Source organism: Colletotrichum gloeosporioides, assembly GCF_011800055.1.
Source record: "Colletotrichum gloeosporioides strain Lc1 chromosome Unknown consensus_86, whole genome shotgun sequence".
NCBI classification, from domain to species: domain Eukaryota; kingdom Fungi; phylum Ascomycota; class Sordariomycetes; order Glomerellales; family Glomerellaceae; genus Colletotrichum; species Colletotrichum gloeosporioides.
This window is the reverse complement of record NW_025544731.1, coordinates 142,228-166,718: the sequence shown is the minus strand read 5'-3', so window position 1 is coordinate 166,718 and position 24,491 is coordinate 142,228. Positions and strand designations below refer to the sequence as shown.

The 24,491-nt window shown below is 49.4% G+C and overlaps 3 protein-coding genes across 3 annotated transcripts; 1 reads left to right on the top strand and 2 right to left on the bottom strand.

The window, feature by feature from the left end:
* Window positions 1–16,424: 16,424 nt before the first annotated feature.
* On the top strand, window positions 16,425–16,751 carry GCG54_00015304 (uncharacterized protein; the record flags this gene model as incomplete). The annotated part of the gene is made up of 1 exon (XM_045415110.1): window positions 16,425–16,751. The coding sequence occupies one exon, from the start codon at window positions 16,425–16,427 to the stop codon at window positions 16,749–16,751; it is 327 nt and encodes a 108-aa protein (XP_045258283.1).
* Window positions 16,752–17,260: 509 nt separating this feature from the next.
* On the bottom strand, window positions 17,261–17,700 carry GCG54_00015303 (uncharacterized protein; the record flags this gene model as incomplete). Its single annotated transcript, XM_045415109.1, is given in 2 exon segments — window positions 17,261–17,569; window positions 17,581–17,700. 2 exon segments carry the CDS (start codon window positions 17,698–17,700, stop codon window positions 17,261–17,263), a joined length of 429 nt encoding a protein of 142 aa, XP_045258282.1.
* A 1,619-nt stretch (window positions 17,701–19,319) lies between these two features.
* On the bottom strand, window positions 19,320–19,590 carry GCG54_00015302 (uncharacterized protein; the record flags this gene model as incomplete). The annotated part of the gene is given in 2 exon segments (XM_045415108.1): window positions 19,320–19,432; window positions 19,443–19,590. 2 exon segments carry the CDS (start codon window positions 19,588–19,590, stop codon window positions 19,320–19,322), a joined length of 261 nt encoding a protein of 86 aa, XP_045258281.1.
* Between the last annotated feature and the right edge of the window lie 4,901 nt (window positions 19,591–24,491).

The following is a 24,491-nucleotide window of genomic DNA, read 5'->3' as shown; positions in this document are numbered from 1 at the left end:
TAGTTACTTTATCGCCCGTTTTGAGGCCGGGTCGTGGTGTGGACTTGATGGATCCTCCCGCCCCACCTTTGCGGCTCGGGCCGTCCCTCGCTGACTTCCAGACACATGCTTTTGGGCCAACCCAGGCGGATAAGGCACGTCCCCGGCCACACCAAGAGCAGCACAGGACCTAATCGCTCGTCTTCTTCTCTGCTTCTGCTTCATTCTTTCGGCAACCTCCGCCTATCCCGACTTTGCAAAGCTTCACATCGCACATCTGGCAATTCGGCCGTCCCCAGCTGCAAACGTCTCTCAGACACCATGTTTCCGTTGTCAAGATACATCGCCTTGCACCTTCGAACATGTCAGGTAGACCTACCAGGACCCCGCTCGGTTTCATTTCGCATGATGAGTGACCCTCCATGAGCATGTTATTGTTTCTCGCAGAAGCCCTCGTCAATCACGAGCATCGTCTTTGCACCGCATCGTCTTTGCACCCACCAAGTTCCCGATCCTGGGCAGGCACTCGAGAAGTGCATTGCGCAGATCGTGCGTCGGGTCCTCTCCACGCAGCTCCTCGACCGCTGAAGTTTGCTCCCCCCAATTTGAACGAGCAGCGAGTCGGTCAGCTTCTAAAGGCCAGTGCTGCCGCGAAAGCTGCACTCCGTTGAGCAAGGAGATCTCGTGAATGTGCCCTTTGCTGCCCAGAGATGGTCCGGACCGTCTTTGCGCCTTTGCCATCACTTCTGGGTGGCCCTGCTACAGGGGACTGAAGCTGGGTGTGCTTATGCTTGGGACGTAGAACACACACTGAACACTGACGTCACTAGGAATTCTTGTGGGCCGCCGTCTCAGATCCGACCAATCATTGGGTCCTGAGGTCTGTGCAGGTCGTAAAATCCTTCGACCTGCATTACGTCAGCATCTTCCTAGTGCGAGACGGAAGTCGGCCGGGCCCGGGCCCGGGCCCGAGGCCCGAATCCCATCTTTACGTAAGGGGTCGGCCACACCACTTTGTACCCAGGCGCGCCCAGCGCTCGTAGCTACATTAAGGCACCGTAGACTCTCGTTCGATTCGCACGAAGCTATTACAGGGGGCTGTGTTGGTCAGAACCCTTGCTATTGCGGGTTTCTCCCTTGCCCCGTCCCGCTCTTTTGATTTCTCTGTCCAGTTAGATAAGCGTGCCGGGGGGTTGCATGGAGGCTTTGTGCAAATCTAACGAGAGTCTACGATAATCAAGCCACTTGTCAGTGTGTGGGAAAACCTCAGGGGAGCCGACGGGGAAAAAAGTCAGGACGCTCCAGTGACGTAGTGTTCTGGCGGGAAAAAACAAAAGCCAGAACGGTCCAGTGACGTAGTGTTCTGGCGAAAAAAAAACCAGGACGCTCCAGTGACGTAGTGTTCTGGCGGGAAAAAACAAAAGCCAGAACGGTCCAGCGACGTAGTGTTCTGGCGAAAAAAAAAAAGGCCAGAACGCTCCAGTGACGTAGCGTTCTGGCAGTAGAAAAGCCAGAACACTACGTCACTATTATATAATCACCAAGGCCCGGCACAACGCACGCACCTGGGGTGCACAACGGCCCACATTTGACCATCCAGGTGCAGCTCCCACGCCAAGGAGCATCCAAAACCAAAACAGCAGCACCACTATGGCCCATGCTTCCATGCAGGTAGGTGCCTTGTGGTGACAGGTGCTGGCTCGACCTCAACATCATCCCCGCTGCAGTTTCCCACTGTTCCACCATCTGCATCTTCCAGCTGCCAAAACACAGCACACTCGACGAGGTCTCCCTCGCCTGGCTTCTTCTCGATCAGAACCTCAAGCACATGTTTAGCGAACGCTGTGTCGCAAAACCGTCTTCTTTCGTCTTGCAAGTCGCGCTCCCGGCCGGGAACTGGACTGGTCGTCCGACGCCCCTCATTGTCATGAGCCATCGCCGCAACCTCGTCCAGCATGACAACCAGTCGGCAGAACTGCCACCGATGCGCAGGAGAGCCTCAAGCCATAGCTTGTGGCGCAGTGAAGTTTCGGACGCAGCCAAACTGCTACATCTGACGACGTCTTCACTCTTCCAGCATGACTCCATGATGTGGGATATCAAAGTTTGACGGCCCGCTGCGACAGTCTGACGAATCCCTGCCTCACAGACCGCATCTTCCTTTTTTGCTACTCAGCCGGCATTCCCGTCTCGTGGCATACGGGTCCTATCGCCCTGGTTCATTAAACAATGCCTCCGCTGTCGGCAGCTATCCCTGTCCATCCACGATAGCTCCGGCATACCAATACCAAAGAATAACTGCCGCAACACAACTTATTGGAGCATTTCCCATTTGGTTGTCCTTCCTCGAAATCTCCGAGGTCCAGAAATGTACGGCGGGAGTAAAGCGGAGAGATTTGAGCAGAGGAAAAGAACGAATGATCAAAGATCCGGTCAAGCCACAAGCGTCTCGTCGTCACTAGCAATACTGCAATCGCGCGGCCTTTGCTGACCTCGAGCTTTACGGAACGTGCTCTCTGCGTATTGGCTGCCGGCAACGAATGCGTACGGGGCCTGTTGAGCAACGCCGCTGGTGCCATCCATCTATTGCGGCAAATTTGGTACCATCAGCATGTGAGACGCACCCTACCGGCCAGGTCGGAGGCAACAGATGGACTGCGGCGGCGGTGGAGCAAGCGACTGACGCAGAGATGAGCAGCGGGTGTAGTGGCGATGACCGAGGTTGAAACACCACCGTCCGCGGCGAATGAAGCCTCTGCACAGGTCGAAGTCTCCCTTACTGCATGGGATGCAGTGATACCATTCCTGCAGCCTCTTGCGATCGCATGCGTCGCATGTCAACACCCCTCTTGGAGCTGCAAGTTGAACAGGTTCATATTCGTCCGCCTCCTCGATGAGTATCTCATGTTTGAGCCACGTGGTATTAGATACGGCGCTCTCGTCTCCGTCCTCTTCGGGATTCAGAGGAACTGATGATAAATCGAGAAAACGAGTCGAGGGATTTCAGAGACCCAGACTCGCTCGTTTCGCCGTGGTATTCTGATTCCACCTCGATGTCCTGCAAGTCATCGCCTGCATTGTCGTCATCCTCGACTGACTGCAGGTCAACGTCTGATCCCGAATCTGAATTGTCGGGCCCATCGCTACCGATCTCTTCGTTGGATGATTCTTCGGTGTCGGTTGAGCCCTCGGTCCAGGAGTTTTCGGGTGACGAGAGATCTGGCAGGTTTTCGGAACCGAGACTATCTAATTCTTCGAAAACCGACATAGTCTACTCCGAATCCTCAGAAGGGTTCTTGGTCATTAAAAATCGGTCTTTACCCTTCACCGAAATCGGTCTTCACCCTCGACTTGCTGCATAGTCTGCAAATGACTGAAAAAGGTGAGGAAGTTTGCCTGGCCCCCAACCTCGATCTTGATCTTGACCGGTTCTGGAAAACAGAAATTCTCTGTCTTATGGCTTCTTCTCTTCTCGTCTCGCTCCTCTCATCTTCGTTGCTCACCAACCTTGGTCGAGGAATACGTCTTCTGCACAGTACAATGAAGTCTTCCCGACAACAACCGTCCTCCCAAGACTCTGCAAAAGCCGAACTTTAGCTCCACAAATTCCAAGTCTTGTGAACCGACCTCTTTGCGAAAAAAGAACTTGCCTCCGATTCTAAGCAACGCAGAATCGGGGGAGAGATGGGCTGCGTCCGGTGCCACGATGCAAGTCAGATCAGGTACAACAGGGAAGGAGTTGAAAGTCGTCGAGCATTGCGTTGAGTAGCGATCGATGCTCGTCTTTTCGGCAGAAAACGACCTGGAGGCTTATTTAATCATTCGTGGAATTGGGGACGTAGACCACCTTTCGAGGTGCATACTGGACTCGCCGTGATCGCTATCAGCTAGTTCAGTCTTCGTCACTCTTCGAATATCCCACAAAGTAGACATATAACTTACCCATTCATTCGAGTCCACATCAATGTGATTGTGTTCCCATCTGAGCTCAGATGCTTCATCCTGCAACTGTCCGTAGTGTCCGACGGTGTAGTGACCTGGCCAATCCGGAAGCATTTGTAACGGCTCTGGTGCCTCGAAAGAAAGTTACCTGTACCGAGAGAACCCCAGAAGCACCGATCAATTTTGCCGATGTCGTTGGACATGGGTGTCAATTGCAGAAGCTGGCATCATTCTACCTGAAAGGTAAAATAGGCGCGAGAAAGCCCGGGATCCAGGTTCAGGATCCAATGTGGAAGTGTTCTCCGGGTGGAAATGCCTCGGTCGGTGAGGGGATTAAATCTATGCAAGAAACTGCCCACAGCATATATGCTTTGAACCTGAATACATGTCTGAAAGTTTGAGGACATGAGGAACGACTTGACATCTCCGATCTTAGCTTCTGTTGGCGCAGTACGCCCGTGACCTCCAGCTGATGTTTTGGATGGCCCTATCTTCAACGAGTTGCAGTGCTGAAACCAGCATTTGGCTGCGAGGATAGCAAGTTGGTTGAGGCAACCCTTTCACCATGGGAAGTGTAAAATGCGCCACCTGTTCGTTTTGTCAGGAGCTGAGAGTATCGCGGCTGGCGGAGGTAGCGCAAACGGCACTTTCGTATAATGAGACTGTCCACTAGCGGAGTCTCGGAGAGAGGGCCGGAGATATCAGAGTTGTCCATCAGATATGCCCGAGCAGAAGAATGGGACAGACGCAGGAGGTCATCATCCCCAGGCCTCTCACTGGCGCGGTTTCGGCGCACAAGGGACATGCAACTATCCACAATTTTATCGTAGGACACCAGCTTGTATTTATTCAGGTTTTGTCCATCGGGTGTTCGTATGATTGCAATGGTTTCGGCGATCTCGGACAACCGCATTAGTCGCTTGGAGAATGTAAGCAGAGACAGAACAATGCTAGATCGCTAGTTAGAGGTGCTTGTTTTGGCTTTGAGTGGCTTACATACTTCCAGAGGGGCAAATCTTTGTTGTTTCTCGATTTGTATCGTGCTCTGATTCGATCGATGATTCTTTTACAGAGATGTTCCATCTTTCTTGCGAGTCCCTTTTCAATCAAAGTGATTCGGCCTTCCGTGTCCTCGGTCTCCGTGCTCAGATCGTCCAGTTCGCTCAACATCATTCGAGCCCTAAGGAAGCTTCCTTCAACTTTTGTCGATATGGATGTAGCAATGAGCGCCTCAAGGTCGGAAGTCCTCCCCCTTGAACAATCGACTCAGGTCTATCGATGTAGTCGGCTTCGTTGAGACCATCGATGAAGATGAAGGTCACCGGAAGACCTTGGAGCAAATCGTGAATCAAGCTCTCAACTTTGGCCGTACCTTTCCAAATGGGAAAGAACAACTTTATAGAAGGAGGAAGTTCATCAATGGCCAGAGTCTCCAGGACACTGAGAAGTTGCGAAGCCAGGTTCCGACGTAAGTGACATCTCGGCCAGTATTTATCCTTGGCGATGAACTGAAAGGCGACCCCTTTTCGCGGCGACTCAGAAGATATCTCGTCAATCGCGGATCCGCAAAGGAAGGATTTCCCTGCGCTGTGTTTTCCATTGAGCCACAGAATCGGGCGCTCACAGTCTCGTTTCTTCCAATCTCGGAATACGGAATGTTCCAGGAGCCACTTCGTTCCGGGTGCTAGCTCGGACCGGATATCATCCCGCACGCTGAAGTTAAGATGGTTGTCAGCTTCAATCTTATCCTTGAATAGACGAAGTTTTGTGTCTGGTGTGCCTCGTGTTAATAACCGAATGCTGATAGAAGAAATGGCGGTGGTGGGTGTGAGCAATGCTTACTGAGTTTGTCTTGCTGTTCTTGTCTTTTCCTTACAGCATCAGAGTGCCGATAGTCTTGCTGCGCTTCCCTCTCAATCTCTGCCTGTTCTCTCTCCTTTGTTTCCTTTTGTGTTTCGGCTTCAGCAACTCTGCTTGCTCCCCTGCCTTTTCCCTCTCCGCCCTAGCAGCCTCTTTCTCTTCTTCGGCAGCCTTCCGGTCGTCCTCCGCTGCACAACGCTCTAGAGAAGCCATGACGAATTCGTCTCGTATCTCTTTGTGCATTTCTTCATCCATGATTGACTGATCTTCAATCTTTTGCCGCATCATCTTGTCCATTTGAGATTCAACGCCATCGCAGATTCTGCACAAACAGCCCCAGTAGCCCTCCAGGTCGTCCACAACACTAGTCAGATCCCTATTTTCGACAAGTGCAGAGAAAGCTTTTTTTGAGTCTCAGCATGCGACGAAAATAATATTAGCCTGAGACTTCAGGTATCAATGGCCGAGAAGCTAGTTACCTTGATTCTCAAGGGTTTTGGTCGCAGAGTACCAGAACTCAAAGAGGCTGGTGTATGCAGCCCCCAAGATTCTGCGGACTACGTCTGAACTATGCACAGACGTTCCATATACCTCTTCATGACCGGAAAGATCAAATAAAGAACTGGGAGTTTCGCCAGTTGCCCCTCAATCTTCTCGAGATTCTTGTCAAAGCGGCCAGCGCACTACCACTAACAAAGGTCATAAGCGTCCCACTAAAATTGAACTGCATTCGAAAGAGCTTTACCTGGACGAGGAATTTTAGACCTCCCCAGATGATAGCCAGAGGCATTAGCTGAACCTGCACTATTAATCTCCCGTTAGTATCCGGCAGAATCTCCTTAGCGAATAGGCATAAAATCCATACCAAATAACTAAATCACCCCAGAGTAATCCTTCAGCGTATTAATAATATATCTAAAAGTTCTATAGATACGTCAGACTTTAGTATTGCTAGGTTTTCCCAGTAGTGCCTCGGCTGACAATTGAATGTCAGTAACAGAGGTATCCTGATTTTGTGGATTGACATATTCGAAGGTTTCCAACTGCCTCTTTTTCTTCGTGTCGTTCCGTATCCCGTCGAGGAAGCTGTTAAAAGTCTCGGCAAACCTTTGAACAATTTCAGCAACGCACACATACAGGGTTGTGCGAAAGACCAAGGCCTGAACGTCAAGGGTGCAGACTAGTAGCGCCCCCTGTGTCAGTTGGGTGAAACTCTTGAGTTAACTACTTATCCGCTTGTTCTTGCTTTGAATGTTACTTTGAAACAGAGTCTGTGATTATTTAAGACTAAGGTAGGTCTAAAAATGAAGTGCTAGGATTCTCCATAACAAAATCCTCATCTACAGCCCATTGCTGAGCGCAATCGAAATTTGCTCTGCCCAGCTAATTCTATATTTAGACCACAGTCCATCCCCTCCTACTCCTTTTGAAGTGAGCTTGTCAAGCTCTGTGTGAAACCGTCCGCCAGCGACTCTTCGCAGATCATTAAAAAATCAATCTCGAACGACATTGTCCACAACACCATCTCCTGAAGCTCGTGTCCTAGGAGCCCACAGCCTGGAACATGCTCAAGAGGGCAACGGGGTTGGTCGAGGTTAGTCTGCCCCAGGGCGCCAAGCACGAAATCTTCAAAGGCAATGATGGAACTAAAAGATTCTTGACGAAAGCCAATGATTTCGGTATGTGCCGCGTGCCACATCAGCGCTTTGAGCACGGCTGCGTGGTTGCCAAGGTGCCTCATGCGAGGCCTTGGTTCAAACTGAGGGTGTCTGAGCCGGCCCTCTCGAAACACTTGGTGAGATTGAACGAGTTCTTAGGGCCCATCGATGATCTCGCAGCGGTGGTTGTGAACGTCTGAAGGCCGAATCTCTACGTTAAGATGGGGAAGAGACAGTTGCGGGGCGGGTCCGTATGATAATACTGAAATACCTCGCAGCAGAGGCAAAGAATGGAAGTCAAGGCTGATGATGGCCCTAGCGAGATGCTCGACGCTCTCACCAAGGGCGACGTGCTGGACGCGTTTCCGATGGAGACCGATAAAAGGGTCGAATGCAATGTGCTCGAAAGGATCTGGATTCAGCGGCTCGTTAGGAGCGATATCCACTGGACCTCTTGTCAATATGTCGAAGATGGTAAAGGAGTCCGTCTCGTAACTGATAAAGGAGACATCGAATCGCAGGTGGTAAGATGGCTGCGTCCGGTCACCGTTCTCGGCTCGACTGTGGGACTCATCCCCATTGCTCAGGTTGACATATCGAGGCAGGCGACAGTATTGTGGGAGCCACACTCTACGTGATCCCCGGCAAGCGTGTAATGGCGGGAAAACAGAATGGCCCACCGGCTGTGAGATGAATCGGAGCCTCCAGTCCGGATGCGTCGCTCTGATGCAATGCTCTCTTTTCGAGTTGCGATCTTCGGTGCTCCTAAAGGTCGCAGAGCAAGTAGAGCAGGGCACCTCTCCCACAAGCCGCTTCGGCTGTGGCACTCGCTCCCAAATCGGCGAGCGAATCTCGATAGGAAAGTTTTGAAAAACCGTGAACGCTATTGGATGTTGTGTTAATTTGTCGTCTTGCTAGGCGCATGTAATCGGTGTAAATCTGAGCGAACAGGCTTTGGGGACCGGGGAGGATGGCTGGGATCAAGAGAAAATTGGAATGGAAAGGAAATGTTTGGGACGATCTGGTCCGGGTAGCTAGGGCTTCGTCATTCCCACTGAATGATTCTTGGTTGTACGCAAGGACGCTGTCCCCTGTCATCATTTTAATTGGCCTACGATAAGGCAACTTTGCTTTACGTACTTGCACAAGAGAGATCCGAAATTCGAAATACGGACTTTTAGGCCGGCTGAACAGAAAACTTCGCTTCAGCGTAGCGACCTTCCTCTTCAGGGTCAACAGGCCCAACAGTGCCATCTACCCATAACGCAAGGGACTTTATCTTTGCGGCGCAGACCGTAAATAGTGGAACACGTGCCGTTCACTCGCATGCCCATCACTGCTAACTTTCCAACTTGGAGTTGCTAACACAGTTGTGCATGTATGGTGTAAATACCGCGGCAACCTCGCTCGCAAGGGTCCCACACAACTCCCTTCGCTTGCAGTCATAACGGCATAGCACGTTGTCCTAATGCTTTCTGCTGATATGAAAGTTGTTAGAAAAAGGCTGTTGCTTCCATTCAGCTTGTGTAGACTTCCCCAAATATTCAGTCACCATTGCTGAAGAAGCATACAGGATGCAAAGGGGCTGATTAAAACAAGAGTGTGATGTATTCTGCAACACTCCCGCGGGACCGTCCGCCGGCCCGATTTGCGGCTGACATGGAAATTGGCTTATCTGGCAACCACCCTTGCTCCAGCTTCAAACGCAAAGTTCATTTGTGGCCCTGAGGGATCGTTGCGTTCGAACCAACCCCAGGCCCAAGATCACTTGCACTGTCTCTGCATCCATTTTCCCAGGATGGAAGGTAGAATATGTAACTACGCGGCACAATATGGCGTTATCGATGCTGAATGTTCGCGACAGCGTGCGTTATGTACCAAGTGCTCTCGTGATTACATAGTGTCAGACCCCCACATGAAGATTGCGGTAGGCAACCCACGATACATACAAAAGTCACGCGATCATCCCAACGCCAAACAGACCGATGACTGTTTGGCCCGTTTCATATGAGCCACGCAGCAAATGAATCAAGGGCCTCGATCGTTTGACCGGCCAAAAATTACTCGCCGTCGCGGAGCTTGCAAGCTATGTCGCCAGAAAAAGGTCCGCTGTATGTTGGAGTTTCTGCAAACCTCGGCAAATGGCTACCTACTCATAATCAACAAATACTGGCAACGGCAATGGACCTTGCGGCCTTTGCCAGGCAAGTGCATCGCACAACTTCTGCTGAATACTGGTCAAGCTTTGGAGACTAATTTGTATCTTTCTTCCCTTCTAAGCTATAAGGCTGACTGCACTTATGAGTCGTCCGAAGTTTTGGGTGCGGCTCGCCAATCTTGGAACCGCTCGCAATCCTTCGTGAATGCTCAGATGCCGCTGACACCCTCCAGGGGCGACTCGGAAGACGTCAACTGGATGTTTGGTGTGGCAGACACCCCTGTTTGCTTGTCTCCCACGAGTCTTTCTTTGAACGAAGCAGCCGAGGCGCGTCAACAAGTAACACATAACCTCCCCGAAGCTATCGAGAAGCAGTTCGGGCTCGCACAAGTTATGCTGCTAGGGTGAAACAGTGTTTTCAATTATTCTTCCTCTTTGGCTTCAACTAACAGAGTCCAAGAGACAGCATATTCAAAGGCCAGGATCACGGAGCTCAGCTGCGAGAAAGCCATCGAAGCATACTTCTCCCTTCCTAGAACATTCAACAATAGCCTTCCCACAGCCTCATGCGCCACGACTTCGAGCGGCACTTTTCTGGATGAGAAGATAGTCCGTGTCTGGGCCCGACTCAACACCCAAGCTTTTCGTAAGTTATTCTCCTATGTGTCTCCACATTTGCAGAAAGACACTCACATTTTGTTATCTCGTCACCGGCACTAGTGACAGCAGTGAGTAATCTCAACTATCTATTTAACGAAACTCTTCTATGTTGACTTTGAGTTCCAATTCTAGCTTCATCTAGCACACAAGTTGCGTATGAGCCACGTACCTCGAAGTTTGGGCGTTGTTGTCTCTATTATTCAGTCCCTCAGCCTCCATTCGTATCTAGCTTTTCGAGGTTTGGTTGACAGCAAACGACAAACGCAACTAACGAAACGAGCTCTCTGGCTTGTTGTCTGCATCGACAAGGAGCACGCACTCCATCGCAAAAGTTTCTCGGTGTGTAAAATTGCCAACAGAACACAGACTTTCAGTACTGTGTACTGATTCATGTTTTGTGAAGATACTTCCAGCAGCGGTTATGACATGCGACCTACCAGATTCTGGACAACAAGACGACACCTCCTCAAGCATCGACTAGTTGCAAGTGCAATGCCGTTATGCTCGCGTTTGTCATCAGGTATGTTCTTCACCCTCCGTTGCAGACGCCTGTGAGCTGAGGTCGAGCCTGGAGGCCTGGTACAATACTCTAATGTCGGCTTTCCGTGTGCATGATAGGTCAAGAACGACGACTTTTCACGATCTGCATATCTCTGTCCGACTACTCTATCGATATCAAGAGGCCCAGCAGGCTAGTCTAGACCTACTGGATACGGCCCTCTCTCCTTCTTCTCCTTCAATTATGTTGGAGCTCTCCACAGAAGCATCAGACTCGGCCATACTGTCTTCAATCAAGGAAGCTTTGAAGGCGAGCAAGGATGTTCTATACCATAAGGAGGCTATACTAACGCGGCCTCAATTAAATTGCTATGCTGATCTTGCTTATTTCTAGGTCATTCATCTACATGCCGACACTTGCCATTTGTAAACTGGCTCTGGAGTCCGTCAATTGTCCTTGGCTTGACATCACAGAGGCTCGCACGCTGTTCGCTAAGGCCCACGGATTCTTCGGGAGAATTTCGAACTCTCTACCCATAGAAACCTTCTTTGATCAAATTATGGACCTGATTGACATTGTGACGAGATTTTGGGACAGGGTGGGACGACTGTGACAGACACCATGATGTTTGCGTATTGGCTCTTATATTAGAACCATCAGAACACAGCTGGCGTCAACACTGTTTACTGTTTACCATCATATTCTAATTATCGTCAAAGTTGCGTTGACTGCATCAGTCTTTGTCCCCATGTCGCCGTTCAATTTCATCTGGTAGACATCACCGTCTGCTGCTACCACAATGTGCTGCGTATCCGTATACGCAACACACTTTTCCAACTCAAATTGACCAAAGTTGGTCAGTCTCGTCCTCTTGAATCCCCCACTGTCCACCAATGGGGCGGCTTCCATCACCCATTCGGCACTCTGGCCATCTAGCATGGCGTCTTGGGCCGGGGAATACAGCCACTGTTCCACGATCTGCCGCCTGGAATCATTCCTGATGACAGCCTTTCCACTCTTCCCACTAAACATAACGACTTCTACGGCCACCAAGTCTCCGGGTTCCAAATGGATCGGCAGTTGGTGTACTGCGTCTGGCCACCATTGAAACCATGCAATGAACTTACTGCCGTTGCCTTGTCGAGGAAGGAAGTCCACGCCGATGCGGAGGAACGCTTTGTGCCTGTGGGGTGTTCCGAGATCAACCCACACCCAAACAGGACGAACATCGTCTGAGTGTTGTTGCTCATGAATGGGGAGGAAAAATGACGCTTTTGTAGCTGCAAACCGACTTGAGCCCTCAGGAGGGGAAGCGAAGACTGCACCTGACTAACTGTCGGTCGGGTGAGGCAACTTCGGCTGCAGCGTCAGTTGATAGCCTCCAGAGTTACTGTCGGCGGGCTTTCCGGCTATTATGAGTATGAAAACCGCCGCAAGCGATACAGCGAAGGCAAAACCAAGTACAAATGGGATCAACGAGGCCCTAACACGTTGTCTGGGCTTTTCAGGCTGTTCCTGTGACTGCTTATCTTCGCCAGATTCGTCATCCTCGGAGCTAGTTGCAATTGAAAAATCGATGGGACGGTACAATCGATTTGATCGAAGTGTATGCTGGAGTATTGTTTGCATCAGCTTCAATTCTAAGCTTGTTCTTCAACGAGCCGAGTAATGGTATAGGTTGGAAACCCACGAGAACTTCGATGTCGCTGATTCGCGCCCGAATACTAGTAGCGTTCATCTTCTGGTAAAGCTAACGACTTCAGCCACAAACCATGCAATCGATGTCAACATGCACAAATAGACACATTCGACGGCTAGCCAAGCTAAAGTGGCGCCGGCCCAGTCTGCAGAGGACCCCCCCGACTCTTGGTTCCGGTGGCCACCTGGGTCAGGTGCCATTCCGGTCCGGCAGCAACTGGACTCAGGGGTAATGCGGCACGCTAAGTCGACTGTGGCACCAAGAGGCGTCTGGAATAAGCACAACAATCGAAGTATTGATGAGAAGACCGGTGGTTCATGTTTACTTCCGTGTCTTCGGCACTTTTGTAAAATTGTACTGCGACATCTTCTGCTTCTCATGCATTGCTCGCACAACCTCACCTGTCTCGGAAATCTCCAGCGGCTTCTGGAAGGAAGTAAACGACAGGTTCCACATAAACTGAGCCTCCAGAGTACAGGCTTTTCCGTGCCAGGATTTCGGCGTTCAAAGTCATGATTGCCAGATTTCATAAACCTCGGCGGCTTGATCTGCTCATGTTTACGGATCCATTTCTAGGGTAACTTACCAAGTGTCAAGGAAAGAGGCAGAAGACTGAGGCTGAATTTGATGACAGTTACAAATAACGTGGAAAATTCAGCAGGTGTTTGGCCTGGTGAGCTACACCCGTATTCTTATTATTATATGGTCAACTAAACAGGGCCGGGTTTAGCTTACCTTTCTTCGCTCGGGATTCCCGTGTCTGTTCTGCCGGTTCTCGTGGCATCAAGACCTTGGTCCGGACTTCTCGTACCACCGATCGTCGCTGCCATGACTGAGGGCCGCTGTAACCAACGGCCACTGGTCTTGGTTGGGGGTGCCGGTGTGATTCTGTCTCTTTTGTGTTTAGCTGCAGCAACTGAATTACCGACTGCCTGATATCCGCGTTCACAATGTCGGATCGTTCGACCATTGCTCACGTTATGGCCGATATAGCACTTTGTACGCTGAACATATTTGCGCAGCCATTGTCACTGGGGCTGCGGGCATTGGTCGTGGAACACTTCATACCAGAGCAACAATCAATTGCCAACCTTTGGATCAGTCAGTTCAGTTCCATGGGATCAGTCCTCGTCAGATTCGTTGGCTACGTCTGGACCCCGTCGTTCCCTGGCCTGGCATGCTTCTCTGCTTCAACTTTAGCAATTATCCTGCTTGCGACGCTCCCAATGCGAAAGGCCACGGCTCTTCAGCAGACGATGGACCATGCACTTGTCTCAAATTCCTTCAGTCAGCATATTGTCCGACTACTTAAAACCATCAGAACCTTGCCTCATGTCACCCATCGTGTGTGCCGAATTCAGCTGGCGTCGTGGTTTGCATAGTTTTTTGTGTTACACTACACAAGCAGGTAAATATGATAGTTCTCAAACCGTACTTGCCACTCTGGAATAGGAGGCTGATGAAAAGATCTCTCTGCAAAGCTACGTATCAGACCTAAGTAAACTTAGTTTGCCCATGAGAATAATTGCTGACCTAAGTGTAGTTACGATATCCAAGTTTGATTCTTCAGGGCGCCAACTCGGCGCAGAGAGACTCATTTCTGGAACCGCATTGTTGTTTCACCTGGCGGATCTGGGGACCACCATGTTCGCGAGAAGACTGTGGAAAGGAAAGGCAAACGACCCCTGCTTCTTCAGAGGCGGCTTATGTAATCCCAAAGATCTAATAGCGACCTGGAAGTTATGTCTCGCCATCCTGGAAGCATGGCTGGTTGGGGTCTCTGTTCTCCCCGTTAGCGTCGAAGTTGCATCCTTTATTCTCGGTGCAGTTGGTGTTTTCTTTGCACTGACAAATTGGACTCCGTACATGCTGAATTCATGCGAGTTATCGGCATTTTCTTAGGAAAAGGAGGTGACAGGGGAGCAAACTTGTCAGCTTGATTCGATGCACAGTACTACATCCTTGCTGGCCATACACAACATGGCAATTTGTATTTCACAAATTGTAGCAGCTGGGGCGGCATGGGTTCTTATCAAGGCTACAGAGGCTTCGGGGCACACTTTCCATGTTTCCTGGGGTTTATCATGTTTGTGCCTCCAGCAATAATCGCTACCTTTCTATAGGTTTAGAAACATGCTGTTGGCTTCTTGAAGCGCAAGGTGCATATGAAGATTCATTAATTATCACCAAATGGCAAGCGTTACTCCTGGCTAAAGAACTCTGTCTCAATATTCAAGACTCGTGTTTCAATGGCAGGCTAAATAGCTACATTCCTAGTAATTTACATACGTCCCAAATCGTCATGTTCTTCTTGGACATTGGGCAAGGCCGAGAGGCTCAAGTGCCCAGAGGCTACTGGCCCAAGCTGGGGATGTACCAAAAGGTTCGCCGTCCTGGGTCGCTGGTGTCGCGCCAAGTCGCGAGTCTTGTCAAAGTTCCGGCATTGACGCTGATTCTCCCAGACCGCCCATGGCTCAAGCCATTCATCTGCCCATCTTTGAGGGATAAGTGTCAAGTCTGCCTGACACTGAGGAGAAAGCCGAATTGAGTCAAATTTTCAATGCAGTGGGCTGTTTGGTGTCAATCTTGGGAGACCTAAGACAAAGACATACGGCACTTACGAAGATGGAAGCCCTACGGAATATCCTCGTCATCCGCGAGATCCGGATACAAGTGGTTGTACATCATGGTTTTCTTGCGAAGGTGATTGAGGCAGTGAAGCTGGTGGAATACGTCTAGACCAAAACAGTAGCCGGATCCGTTGCTAAACTCAATGGACTCTTCGCCCATTGCTTCAACCTTCAATTTCGATATCTTGATCCAATCCACTTCAAAATAGATAACTGCATCAGTGCACAAACATCCTCAGCCGGATAGATTGACTTACACCACGAGTCCATGCTGATCGTCTGCCAGGCTGCATCGGTAATACTTTGATTCAGGCTAGTGAATGGCGACCGCTTTCCGAGCGGAAGCTCCGACTTCTCGTGCTCCATTTCTGTCGGTGCCCCTTAAGGCTCTGTCGAAGTGAAAAGAAGGTGAGTACTTGATCTCAAGGAATTTTAAGAGGAGGATGCGCTAACCATACAAGCCTTGTACTTCCGTGCATGATGTCTGTTGACGCAGGCCTACCAGATTTTGAGCCAGCCAAGCGGCATTCAAATACAAGAGAGCAACATGGACAGCAATGGTCGCTCTGTTGACCCTCCGAGAAGAGTGATCTCCAACTTCGCGCCTCTCAATTGAGCACTCTTCTGGGTCGGGCAGGAAGAAAGGGGCTGCCTCCAGTTCCCCATCCTGACTGGATTGTCTTGACATCTTTCCAAATCGGGAGAAAATGACTATTCTAGCGTTTTGGCGTTCCGTTGTTTTCTTCCGCGACTGCTTCTTTCCAGCCGCCTACAAGAAGCACAATGAATTCGTCCAACGCTGTGTGATCCTTCCGTGATGTATCAATACCCGGTCCGGTCGGGTCCGGAGTGACGGTGATCACCATCCATTCCAAAAGGGCCTGATGGTCCCCACGAGCACGACTGTGCCGCCCTCATAAACCATTTCGGTTCCGGTTCCGATTCCATCTTACCAGCCATTCCGGAAGTGAGTGTTTCCTGGTGGTTTCTGGTGCATGGAACAATGATCAAGGGGGATGCAATCCCGCATCTCTAAGGGCTAGCTCATCACCATCAGACAGCCAACCTGATCATTTCCTTACATCTCCATGTTTGTCTCAGCCAGGTCAAAGCAAACGTCAATACATCATCCTCATAACACCCAAACCCGATTAACACCTTATCTGCCACACTGAGAAGCAGCCTCTCAACAGCCCAAAACTCTCCAGAGACGATAGAACTCTCTTGGATAGACTCCCGTCAGCGTCTAAATCTTAGCCAGAGCCTCAGGACGTTTTAAAGATGGACCATAATTCGGGGCATCTTGAGCGCTGCATGTCTCATCACCTGGGCCGCGTCGATGGGTCTCGCATGGAATGCGACCCGCGAGCTCGCAAAAGTTCGCAAGCTTCTTGCATCGCAAACAGAGCCAGAGTACACCTTCCTCTCAGGCGGCCACGCCAACGTCCCGGATTACGGCCTCGTTTACAACCACACCTACTGTAACGGGTTGAAGGACCCAGAAGGGGCCAAGCAGCGCGGTTGCGTTTTCGACCCGACCGCAGGCGGCTGGATTCACCACCTCTGTCTCGACGCAGAGCTGCGGGACTGGTGGTTCAGCATGTCTGACTTTGTGTGGTATGAGGACTTCAACCGCACGAAGCCAATCTCGCAGGAACAGTTCTAGCCAGAGCCGCCGGAAATAATGGGTTTCTGTTTACGGTGGATGATTTTCACTTTCCCCAATGCGAGTACGTTGTTAGACAAGTCATCAAGCATGTTACGACGCCAAAGACGGAACAGAGAGGGACAGGTTTAGGTTTCCTCAACCTCGACCGGGACCATATGTTTCACTGCCTGGATAGAGTGGTGAATTTCAACTTCCCGGAAATTGGGAATGCTCAGACAGAGTCTGTACATATCTTCGGCTTCGGACTGGGATCTGAGTGTTACATGCCGTCACCCTAGCAGTATGTAGACTGTTGATTTTCCAAACGCAACATTCATGAGATCTGCAGAAATGACTGAACCAACTGCCTTGAAAGTCTTAGGTTCGATCATGGTATATTTGTGGATTTTCCAGTCACTGTGCCCTTTGACTGTGATGGCTCTGATGTAAGCTTGCAGATGTTTTAATCCGACATACATGTCTCGAATGGCTCATATTCTACATAAAACTCCTCTGTGGGAAATTTTCTACATTTGATTATCAGAGAACTCTTTTCTAGCTGATATTTTGTGTGCCTGTGCGTGTAGTGCTTCTGTCGCTTCTTTTACTCGCTCATTTCCAAAACCATCTTGAATAGATACGCGATGTGATTGTGCCCATGATCTTATCTTCTCGTAGCCGTTACACATGTGTAGAGAACTCTCCCCTAGAGTTCCGGGCTTATTCGTATCACGCGTCTGACCCTCAAATGCAGTGTCCCCGCAGCACATCAACGAGGATCGCAGATAATCGAAGCAGTGACCGACGTTCTGTAGTGTCTCCGTTTCAGGCTTGTGCTTGTGTGTACCATGACGAGGTGTGACGTTACTGCTCTCGAGCAGTTGTTGAATTCCTTCAGGAGATGGTTTAAGCAATGAAGCTGATGAAACACCGCTACGGAGAATACATCATGACCATCGAAGTGCATGGCGGGCGGTGATGGTTTTGGTGCTGTTTCCAATCACCCACAGTTACAAAGTCTCTTCCAACTACAGATCGTTAGCAGCAAGAATTTATTTGGTATTTGGGAGAGAAGGGCAGCTGGAACTTGCCTGGCATGATATTCGTCCATGAAGGGTGTATCGCGATCAGAGCCTTCGCCCATTCATCACTCGATGATGAAAATGGACCAATTCTGGGTTGACTTACGGCTTTGTCTGCGGGGATACTGGCACAATCGGTATAACTGCGGTCTTTTGCTCACATTCTGAAACAAGTCCATTTACTTCACTCAACGAGTGGAGAGCTGGAGTCGGCCACCAGAGTTGGAGCACCAATACTGACTGGATGACAAGTAATGAGACGAGATGGGGGACGGAAATTGCAGTCTTGATCCGGCTTTTCCAATTCCCCACTTCGGTGGGTAAAGCTGTTTTTCATTGTCTCAAAGGAGGGTGGTTATTGAGGATGAAGATGATTCCATGTATGTATCGGCCGAATCTATGTTGCAATCATCGCGTCTGTTCGTCTTGAATTGGTGTTTGTCCGCAATGTCTGCCACCGCCGTGTGCGTCTGGGTTGAGGTTGGTGACAGAATGTGAGGAGAATTAACGAATTACACTGAAAACATCTCATCTTCTATCGCCCCTTCGATCCACGTATCACCTATCAGCTTAACACAGACATCAGTCTTCTTCGAACACATCAAATCCCATCATGCAAATCATCAAGTCCCTCGCCGTTGCCTTCTCCATAGCCGGCCTGATTTCCGCTCTGCCCACCGGAGATGACACGTAGGACTCCCATACAATGTCTTATCAAGCAGTATGAACTCGCTAATGCATTCTATGGGCCCCAGGCTGCTACCAACTCCATAGTCAAGCGTCTTCCCCACGAAAAGCGCCACTATCTTATCGGTGTTTACGGTGCTGATGGCGAGGAACTAAGGTCCGGCGACTTGCCCTCGAGCGAGAGCAAGAGACCCAAAACTGTCGAGAGACGTCACTACCTGACTGGTGTCTACGATGCTGATAGCGAGGAACCTTAGTCTAGTGACTTGCCTACTGCCAATACCAAGGCTTGAAATGGATAGAATACGCAGGTATAGTTAGCTGGGTGCTACCATAGCAAATACTCACATTGATCCCAATCTGAGCAATTTTCAATATCTTTCAGGACTTTTGTATCTGCCGGAAAGTCGATGATCTGTGTATAGTGTCTGCGCGAGAGTGGTGAGAAAGGGAAAGCCTTTGTGATTTGTCGTCCAAGATAACCAACCTCTGCATCATGGCAATGTGATAGTGCTTCCAGTAGATACATGAAAGTGTTTGCACTGGTGAAGCCTACACAAATTTGAGTAAGCCATTGCGTTTGTCTGCCCTGTGTTGAGTGATCATTCCATGAGTGACTCATGGATGACTCAAGAGTAGGCCACCCGATACCCCACTCGTTTTTTATATAGGCGAGGGCGATGGGGAGGCTAATGATATCCATGCAGGTAGATTATGATCAATTTAAGTTATCTAAGCTCTATGTATTTAGATTGCGCTGTCCAACGTCTTTCATGAGGACCCTCCAATCTTTACATTCATATGCCATCTCAAAAGCTCAAGGTTCTCCAAAGTCGAGTTCCAGAGGCTCTAATGCGGAAACCGCAAAGTACAAGATGTCCTGGTGTCTAACATTAGCGTAAGGGTCGAACATCAACATGTACTTGAAAACTGAACTTACTTGGCGGACGAAGTCGAAGAAATGTACCAAGTGGTATCTCTAGGTTGCTGAGGATGTGTCTTTTTCGGAAGTTGTAAGAAAAACGGCGCGCTCTATCCATAGCCAACTTCGTAAACTCTCCACGGATGGCACCAAGACAGTGAATCATGTGGAACATATGGAACCCCCTATGCGTCGTACCACCACTAGAGTCTCTTCATTGATTATCCCACCAGTCTTGTAGGCTAAGGCCTTACCATAGTTCTTGGGTGTGGTGATCAAACGGTAGAAGCCCTGGGTGTGCTGAAAAGGCGTGTGTTACGGTGGGTAGGATGACAGGAGCGAATCGTATTCAAGCTTTCCATCTCCAGCAGAAAGCAAAAGCTGAGGTGAAGGCCAATATGATGAAGAACACGGGAAGACCCCATGAATTCAATCGTGACTTTGGCCGGCGTGAGAAGCCTTGATTCAGCGGCATATCAGACTCTGAGCAAAACCGAAAGATTTCGCTTAGTACATCCGTCAAGAGGCGAGGACGTAGAGGATATGTGTCAGGCTGGTAGGCCCAGAAGACGCTCTTCAGAATTGTTTTACAACATCCAGTTCAGACGACCGCTGCAGCATCAACACGCGACCCATGGTGTGTACCTTATCCATCAATTGATACCCAGATAATAGCAAGTGCCTAAGCATGGAACACATCTCAGGCATTTTGCAATCCTCGTAGCCTGTGACTGCCTTGCAGCTTCAGCTATGCTTTCACCCTCGTTCAGCCTGCCTCATCAGCCAGAAATGCCATCCGTGATCATGGGCAGCAAGACCTATGGCTTTTGAACCAAGGAGGCCCAGAATGCCTGGGACAACATGATCCCTAGCAATGGTGGCGTTGTGGCCGCTACTAACCTCACAACTGGCTTTCAGTATTGCGCGATGCCGGCCATGTTCCACCAGCTGAAGTGTCTGCAAGATATTCGCAAGCGTTTCGCTCCCATGGCGTCGACGTGGGATGAAGAATGTGGACAAGTTCATGGACATAATGGCGAGTATGAAAGACTAAGTGACTGCTTTGACCTCATCCGTCGGGTATGTTGTTGCTCTTTTCGATTCCATAATGAACCTACGTGCTGAAATCATTTGCAAGGGTCTTCTTTACCGTGCGGACACAACTTTGAACCCAGTGGCTACCATGACTAAAGATAGTGTTATTACCAACGGCAACATATTGTGCCATACCTGAAGAGACAACAAGATTCTCTACAAATGGACAGACATGTCCGGAAAAGCACACAAGGTAATGCTACCATCACCAGTGGCCATCTACATATTGATATGAAATCTGTCGAGACTAGAACGCTGTCAGGACCCCCTAATACACGAGAAATCGGAAATAGAACACAAATAAATTGGGACTCTGGTGTACCACAATTTTGATGTCATTCGTAGAACTATCCAAAACGCAACCACGTGAATCAAGGTTGCACGAAAGCTTCAACCCAAACAAGAACTAACAGGCATGAAACATTTGCTCGCACCATAAATGAATGTTAAGCTACAAAATTACAGGTCCTACACGCGTCTTATCCCATGCTAGGATCCTTTCAAAATCACGAAACGTATGCGGATTTGTCCATATAGGGCTAACCAGTTGCTTGTGTTCGTCAAAGTCGTATGCCGAGTCAAATCCGCATGATACTCAATAGCCTGCCGAAGGTAATTGACACAGTGATCTAGGAAAGAGTAAGCTACCTAGTGCATGGACTGTTGAAAATAACCAGAATTTCGTACCCATGTGTGTGAAATACCATGCTGTGGGCTTTTCTTTGAAGTAGTGATCGAAATACACGGCCTTTCGCAGCTGGTTGACGCAATACAAAGAATAGCCCACGTCAACGCTGTGGTACTATATCAGAATAGCCAGCAAAAGTCGGTCTCAGAAACTGAAGGCCTCACCTCACGCAGTACATACTATCTGAGCCTGGTTTCTCCATCATCTGTATGTACTGTCCGTCTTTAGTTGAAGTCTCGCCCCGCGTGAGAACCAACTCAACAGCTTTACCTTAGTCAGTACAAGTTTCAACCACCGTTAAACCCAGAGCGCTACTAACCGGCCTCTAGCTCATCCCAATTCGCGTCAATAATTGGCGAAGGGTCCCCAACATACATTTTCTGACACCACTGAGGTTGAGCAAAACCTCGTCTTACTCATCTCTCTCAATTCCAGAAGTGAACTGAACAGGCTTCAAGGCCATAGATTCCACCGATATTACCAGTAAGACATGTCAGACAACACCTCATACCAACCAAAAGCGACTGGGGTAATGGATTCTCACCCAAATCAGAGGCGAACCCCAACTCATAGGATGACACGTTTCGCAAGCAGTCACGCTGGCTTCTCTCTGCAGCCAAACGTACCACCAGCGTCACTGAGAGCAGTGCCACAACTCAAAGCCACAGCAATCTCTCAATGTGCGAGAGAACGCGGGCCTTTCCCTCGGTTGTCACAATGCTCTCGACAGCATCTTCAGAGCTCCGATAGCCGTCGGAATTGTCGACTTGCTAGTACACGTACTCAGGTTTACCTAGAGAATAACTCTGCGAGTTGCCCTTGAAGTTAAACAAACGATGAGATGAGACATTGTGCCTACCGACACGAAGGCGTGAGACTGGGTGTTCCAGAAAAATACACCATAATTGGCGATTTCCACAGTGGCGGAAGAAGATGCAATTCATAACGTAGGTTGCACGAACCTTGGTACTGCGACCTATCCACCGTACCCAGCCATCGAGGGTAGCCGAGGAGGGTTCCAGGGCACTACCGGTTCGACTGGAACATGGATGATTCCGGAAAGGGTCCGGAACGACCCCGGCAACAAGTCCGGTGCACCTGTCCGACCGACCCACCCAACTCCGAGTGGGGACCGACGTCGCAATTCCGGAATTCGCTACCTGTGCCCAGGTTTTCGTCCTTTGGTGTTAGGCTAATTCGGTGGCCCAGTTCTCTCGGAACTTATTCCTTTCATGTTTGACATTTTCGACCTTATTATTCATTACTTGCCCAGGTATCTCTTCAGTCGAATGCGGCATTCGCTGCCACGTCAGCGTCTAGAGGCCTCAATTGAACACACCTGTGCACCAAGACTACACATGGAGGGAACCAGTCTAATCAAAGACTTAGAAAGAGCAGAGGTTATAGATCCCAGAATGAGAGATTCAAAGTCTAGGAGGCACCAATGGAAGAGAGCCTTTCGGGAAAACACTCGGCTGTGCACAGAGGGAGCAATTCTGTCTTGTCTGGTCATGTTAATAATCATTCTTACATGGGAAATTTGGACGAGCCGGAGTTTAGGACTTAAGTCCTCTTATCGTGCCGGATCCGATCTTAGTGGTGATGTGCCCGCAGGTATGAAACTTGTTCACCCCAGAGAATCTTTCTTCCCTTCTAAGTTTTCTTCCAGGCGACAGAGAATCCCCAGCTTAAATCCTAACCCACTGTCAGACTTCAGTTTCACAGCTGTGATAAAACCCTGGGAGAAGCACTCCTAGCAGGTATCAGAAGAGGCTTTCATGGATATAGGAAAGCTTAATAACACAATCAGTATGTGGGAATCTTTGAATTTCCGTACATCCCATACGACAGACCCATTTCGTCATACGTTTGCTGATAACAGCCGGCTAGCGTTCATTCAAGCTTCGGGCCATCATGGAGGTGGTTCCGAGATAACTCTCCCGTTCGACCTCTGCGAAACCTCTGAAGTCCACTAAATATACTGCCTGGGGGTCATCCTAGAAGACTTTGTCAACCTCGCACAAAGTGTCCCGGTTGCGAAACTCCCCAGCAACAACATCCTAGAGAGACGTAAAAAGTGGAGCGAGCAAACAGCGCACTTCTTCAAGTACATATTAGATGATCTATTATGTTTCGCCGATTCGACGGCCAAGGGCGGCCGGAAGGGAGATCCGTGGGTCGTTCACATGGAGGCGAAGCATGTCTGCAATGACTTTGGAGCCCTGATAGAGTGGTCGAAAAAGCCCGCGCAGTAGATGGCAGCAGGATTGCAGCCTATTAGGAAATAATTCTCCAGGAGAATCATAAAAGTATATCAAACGGCTGCCAGGCAGACGAATTTATGTCGGCTGAGATAGCATCGCTGAATAATTCGCATTCCTCAAGCAGAACATTGAAGCCTTCGGTTGGGGAGGAGAGAGGGCAGCCTGAAACATACTAATGCAAGCCACCAATGTAGCGCATACCGTCCAACTGTTTACTATAAGTATCTCCTTAGTAACAGACTTCAACACGCTGTAGCCTGTAAGTTGAGATCTTGTACTACCTCACCCTACTCACCTTGCTCGCGCTCCTCATGCCACCTCAAGGCGGCGGGTGATTTGGCCGCACCTGAGCGACATAGTGGCATACAAGGCGCGATATTTACAGGCTGGACAATCGTTTCAATCAGACGGCCCCATAGACAGGCAAAAAAAAGGAAACGTTGAGGATAGCGAGGATCATCACGAAATGCAATGCTTGGTACTTACCAACCTCACTTTGGCCCGCACAGAACTTAATGCCAAAGTTGTCTTCAATCTTCTACATCTATACGAATTGTCGCCGCCCGCCGAATCCACCATCTATTGAAATTAAGCGGGGCTGGCCCAGCTTGCACTGTAACTAGGTTTGCAATTGCAATATGGACAGTCAACATCCCCAGCTATTAGTTTTATAGAAGAGGAGATTAGTGATAGAGGATGCTGTACTTAAACTCAAGACCTAACAGGCAGTTTATCTTCATCATTGCTATAACCCACGATTACTCTAGCCGTCATTGCTGCTGTTGCAGTCTTCCTCTTGCTCCTCATTCTATCGGCTTTAGAAAGTCTATTAGTTCCAAGACATAATATGAGAATGTAGTGATAACTATGATATGCTATAGAGAAGAACTAGCTAGACGCTAGGGCGCTGGAGAGAGCTGTATAGTAGCCTCTAGTACTTACTAGCAGGCTATAGGAGTAGTAGCTAAGTAGTAAGGCCTATTAATACCCCCCCTTAGGCCTTATAGTACTAGCTAACGT